General features: G+C 36.7%; 1 protein-coding gene across 6 annotated transcripts in view; it reads left to right on the top strand.

The window, feature by feature from the left end:
- The first annotated feature begins 2,696 nt into the window (after nt 1–2,696).
- The window catches only part of LOC149156945 (uncharacterized), a 413,330-nt gene continuing 410,026 nt past the window's right edge, over nt 2,697–6,000 (top strand). For 3 of the 6 annotated variants that reach the window (XM_089438885.1, XM_089438886.1, XM_089438882.1), the window contains exon 1: nt 2,720–2,921. In XM_089438885.1, coding sequence (XP_089295011.1) covers nt 2,838–2,921 — 84 coding nt within the window. In that variant the 5' untranslated portion in view covers nt 2,720–2,837. Of the gene's footprint in view, nt 2,922–2,968; nt 3,197–6,000 lie in introns of those variants that run through there. The other 3 variants (XM_089438883.1, XM_089438884.1, XM_089438887.1) reach the window with 3 other exon arrangements.

Below are 6,000 nucleotides of genomic sequence, written 5' to 3'. Positions count from 1 at the left end.
TAAAATCAGACCATAACCCAATTTATATAAGGTTATCATGGTTAGAAGAAAGGCAACATAGGAGGAAAACCCAATGCTCTCGACAATCACTATCAAGGGGCAAAATTCTTCTAACACAAGAAAATTGTACTATCTTCAAGACAATGTTAGAGAGATTAATTTGGAAGGAGAAAACTAGTTTCAAAAGCTTCAATAGTCATGAGTTAACAAATATAATTCAAAGTGCACTTGAGAATTGCAAAAGAGAAAAAAATAGGAAATCATAATCAAATTGTTTTCCTGTAAATGCTTGGTTTGATGAGGAATGCAAAATGGCAAGGAGAACTTTGAAAAAGGCAGGAAAAGAGAAGATGAATGTAAAGTTATATAAGCAGATACTAAAAAGGAAAAAAGAAGAGTTCATGTAAACAAGGAGAGAAGAGTTAATATATTTAAGTAAGAATAATCCAAAGCTTTTTTGGCAGGAACTGCAACCAAGGAAGAAGCAAATTGAAAATAATATTACAGCCAATCAATGATTTGAATATGCAAGGCAACTCTATGGGAAAGAATTTGAGGTGGAGCCCCCCTATAGGATCAACACAAATTCAAAGCTCTTCATGTTACATGAGGTGGAGAATGGAATTAAGAAGCTGAAAACAGGAAAGGCAAAGGACTTGGTTGAACTTCAAGCAGAGTATCTAAAATGGGGAATGAACACTCTTGCACTGCACATCATGGAAATATTCAACAACATCATTCAACAAGGATTCCCAAGAGATTGGACAACTAGTCTAGCAATACCCCTTTCCAAATGTGGAGACATTAATAATCCATCCAACTATAGAACAATTATGATCAATCCTTTCTTTGCAAAGCTTTTCGATAGCATGGTAGTAGACAGAATTAGTAAGTGGGCAGAAGTAAAAGAAAAGAGGGCACAAGGACAAGCGAGTTTTAGGCCGAAACATTCTACAGTGGATCATGGTATCAGGTTGAGACACATTGTTGAAAATGTTTGGGAGGACAAAGAAGAAGTATTTTGTTGCTTTGTTGACTTCAAAAAATCATTTAACATAGTCCCTAGGGATAAGTTGTGGTGTAGAATGGAAGAACTTGAAATTCCTGTGCATTATAGAGCCGCTGTCCATAGACTTTATGAAGAAGTGAAAGTCAAAATTAGAACCTCAACAGGTATTTCAGAAAGCTTTAGAAGTGACATTGGAGTCAAGTAAGGTTGCCCTCTATCCCCTACTTTTTTTGGTCTATATATTGATAAATTGGAAGAGTGGCTAAATCTGCAAGGTGGAGATGGTGTTCGGTTGGGGGAGTTTGTGATAAAGCTTCTTTTATATGCTGATGATATTGTATTGATTTCTAAATCGGCCCATGGATTGCAAATGCACTTATATGCCCTTGAGCATTTTTGTAGAGAAGTGGGGATGCAAGTCAATACTAGCAAGACCAAAATAAGGATTTTCTTTAATAAAATGAAGCATATGCAGCATACTTTCTTCTTTGAAGACAACATTCTTGAAGAAGTAAATGAGTACAAGTACCTTGGGATTGATTTCAACAACAAACTCAATTGGGAGGATTGGAGAAAGAAGAGAATTTTAGGAGGGTGGAAAGCATTAAAGTGCTTTTTGGACTCCTAGTTTGTCCAGTGATGCTATATGGGTGTGAATTGTGGGCTAGCAACACTCTCGTCTCAAAATGGAAACAAATTGAGAAAATCCAAAAACGCTTGATCATGAGCAAGTTCAAAATAAAAAGTTCAGTACCTTATGAGATAATGTTGAGTGAAACAGGAGCAACTCCCATTGAAGCAATTGCTATGGTGCAGCTCATAAGATATCTAAAAAGAATTGAGCAAATGAGAGTAGGTAGATGACCTAATGTTATCTTCAATGAAGGCATGAGTGAAAGAAAGAAAACATGGATGAAACAAAACTACACATGGATGCAAAAATGGAATATCTACCTCAATGCCTGTCCCACAAATAGCAAGGAGCTAAAGGATTTTGTTATGGAGAAGTTTCGTAAAAAGGTATGGGGAAAAGAGTTGGGTAGAAAGAAGAAATATTACATTGAGGAATTCAACCCTACATGTGATCTACAACAAAAAGAGTTCATTGGAGCTAACATTTTGTGGAGGGCAAAGGCTCTTATTGCTCAATTAAGGACCAACTCACATAAACTTCGGTGTGAAACAAGACGGTGGAAAAGGCCTAGAGAAGCTTGGGAAGAACATGTGTGTACATTTTTCACGTATGGGGTTGTGGAATCGGAAAAAACATTTCATTTTGGAATGTGATGCATTCAAAGACATCAAAAAAAATTATGAGAACATATTAGCATCAGTTTCTTGGCATTGTCTTTTTAGCGAGGGAATTGTTGCAAGGTTAGACTAACTCATCATCAATTTAAATCAGAAAAGAATTAAATTACAAGAAGCAAAAATCAAAGAACTAATAATCTCATAAACTATTTTTAATTTGGTAAACCTTAAAATATCATTTCATTAACCACAACACATACCGAAATATATAAATCTATATAATATTCAATATGATTTATGTTCATTACATCAAGCAACATGTGCATATTGCCATCACCGGGGTACTCACAACTAATACACCGCCTTTAGCCATGCTACACTCCCTTACATCCATAATTGACACAGCCACCTTCGCGCCTTTTCTCCCCTATTTCCCTGCCGCGAAACGATATATATAAAAGAGAACCAAGAGAAGAGCAAATCTAACGTGTCATGTGCATCGATAGCATTTGTAGTTTTGAAAGTGAGCAGTGAGAGGATAGCGTTCGTAGTTTCGAGAAAGTGAGCGGTGAAAGCGATGGCCTGTCTGCACAATCACAGCTGCGAAGAGCACGACTGCAGCTCCGAATGGTCTCTTTACAAACACATTGACACGCCCCATGTACGATTATTCACTCTTTCCTCCGTTTAGATTTAATTAACACACGATACGCGCGTAACATGCCTAAATCCATCCATGCTCTCTAATTTTTTTGCAAGCGAAGGGGCCATTTACCAGAAGCGCGAATACAGACACATAATTTATGGATACCCCCTGCTATGATTAGTTCATAACCTTCACAGATTTCTATCACTGCAGATGAAAGATGTCAGAATTTGCTAATTAATGGTTACTTTGCCATGGCAAGTTTCCCACCGACAACAGATTTGGAGGAAGTGGGTTTTTTCTTGCCCTAAAGCGAAATCGATTACTTGATCAGAATTGATTGCTGGCTCCCCTTTCTTATGTTGGACATTATATTGGCAATGGCAAAGTAAAAATCCCCGATAGATTAGCCCTTCGACAATAAGGTCCGGAAAGGCTTTATTTGGTCATGAAATGAGGGTTGGTCCTAAATGTGAAAGTCCTGTCTGTTAAGGTCGTGCTCAACCCCTATAACAAGGGTTGGATTTGGTCCTCCCATGCTCAACCCGATAAGGTTTCGATCAATCCTTCTAAAATAACTTCTAAGGGTCAGTGCTGCATCTGTAGTCAGATCTTATTTCCCTGCATTAAAAATCGAGAATCGAGGTTAGAAATTTAAGTAGGTTAGTCAGGTAGCTATCTTGCGAGCTGCTGAGGTAAGCATCAATGTAGGGTGTGGCTATATTTAATTTAATTCCATCTTGTTAGGCAATCTTCATTCTACTAATATGTTAATGGCATTCGCAACAAATGTTGCATGCAGCTACATTTTTCAGAATTTCCTCATCTTCTTTGGAAGGGAATGTTTTGTTAGGCTATATTTCTATTGTCGGAGTTTACATAAAAATGAAATTGCCTTTAGCTAGTTTAGAGATTTTGTTTATGGTAAGGTGGTTACATGTTGATCTCGATCTTAGGTGGATAGATAATGATAACATCTATGGCTAATAATATGTTGTTATGAATGATAATTAACAAGTTATTTTAGAACGTTGTTTTTTTGGGTTGGAGGATTGTTTTCTAGAAATATTATTGTCATAGTTTCTTTTCACGATCTTGCCCTAAATTATCGCAGGTCGTGAATAATAATAGCGGGAGCGTTAATGGATATGACTTCGAAAGATCAGATAGACGTTCCAATACTGTTCTACTGCTGCTGTTTGCTTTTTTCATCCCTAGTATATGGCTTATAATTTTTGAAATCAATAGGGCACAATATCTACAACGTTTCCACACATAAAGTGGGGATGTTCCAACGGGCTACACGGTAACTGTGAAGACCGTGAAATGAAAATCCAAAATCAAATTGCCACCGTACAGAAAGTGGGATGATATGTTAACTATTTGGATGGTAACATGAAAGTCCAGAAAACAAAGTGCTACCATATAAAAAAGTAGGATTTGGATGGTGGCATGAAAGTCCAAAAGCCAAATTGCTTCCATATAAAAATTTGGGATGCTATGAGGGGCCAACAAAAAGCCCCTATACAAAAAATTGGGATGTTACGATGACATTAACTATTTATATGGTGGCAGTAAAGTCCAGAAACTAAAGCAAGTAGCAGATGGCATGAAAGTCCAAAAACCAAAGTGCCACATGCAACCTTCAAAATTATAGAGTGCCACAATACAAAAAGGTGGGATGCTATGACTACATTAACAATTTATATGGTTGCATGAAAGCCCAAAAACCAGTGGTAGGTGGCATGAAAGTCCAAAAATCCAATTGCCACCATACAAAAAGTGGGATGCTATAGGTTAACCATCTGTATGGTGGCATGAAAGTCCAAAAAACAAGGTGCCACCGTACAAAAGAGTGCAATGCTACAATGACTTTAACTACTTATATGGTGGCATCAATAGGTATACCTAAGGTTTCCTCACAAACCATAATCTCCAAGTCTCCAATGGATGAAACCCTAACCCTAGTATTTAAGATGCTCCAAAAGCTTCAAGAAAGCTTAGCACCTCCAAGACAAGGAAATAAAGTACAAATGTATATGAAGAGGAAAGAGGAAGGCTAGTGCTTTTCCCTTGTCATGTCTCTAACACAAGATATGAACAAAAATAAGATGAGTTTAGATCACAATAACCAACATTTTCTTCGCAAAAGTAAATTGTAGTATCTCACAAGAATCTTTCCATTACCTCCTAGGTTCTCACTAGGTGCAAATGTCCTAATCACGAGGATGAAACCCCAAGGGCAACTATAGGTAAGCCACCATTGCCACCTAAGTGGATTTGCCTTTCTCACTTTAGATTAACGACGATTCCTAGTCAAGGGGAGGGGGGCTTCCCTAAGGTCAATTAAGTTCAATGTGTTATAGTGTGTAGTCGAAGCAAAAACAGAGATTTTAGTGATGCTTTTATTATTTGATTTAATGATTACGATAACTGTTCTTTAACTCACAACTTCAAACTAGATTTCCAACTAGCCTTGAAGATTAACCAATGCGAAACAAGGCTAAATAAAAGCAAGTATATTCAATGTAATTTCTTGAAACTCAAGACACTTGCTTATGAAAGATAAGAGATCACTTCTAAGTTTGTTTTAAAGATAAACAATACAAAAATTTCCATACAAAAGGGGATCTATGGACAACCCACTTATTGAAGATATTACAAGTGTCAAACTAGGCTAGTATAGCAAATCGACTTAAGAGTTTTACCAAATGAATTTACTTTTTCCAGTTAAACATATAAGTCAATCCAATTCTGGTTGAAGATATTATTTCTAAGTGAATTTTTAGATTTTGAATCCAACTTATCAAATTCCCTTAATACAAATGAAACAAGCATGAAACTAGGGCACAACTGCAGAGGATGTCTAGGGTTTAGGGCCTAAATTCTTGGGCTTCAAGGCTAGATCTCCGTAAATGATATTGCAAAGAGTAAATTCCAGATTTATAACTAATTTTTAGTAATGTTTTTTCACAAGAAACATGACAATGCCAAACTAGTTCAAATAGAGCAAGATGTCTAGGTGCTCTAGGCCTAGGACTTGTAGTTCCAAAAATCTGTATGTGAGATATTTTAAGGTGCCAAAATCAGATTT

Source organism: Pinus tabuliformis, chromosome 9, assembly GCF_031772625.1.
Source record: "Pinus tabuliformis cultivar Carrire ecotype Pingquan chromosome 9, CPIR1, whole genome shotgun sequence".
NCBI classification, from domain to species: Eukaryota; Viridiplantae; Streptophyta; class Pinopsida; order Pinales; family Pinaceae; genus Pinus; species Pinus tabuliformis.
The sequence above is the reverse complement of the archived record's forward strand: the minus strand, read 5'-3'. Positions and strand labels throughout refer to the sequence as shown.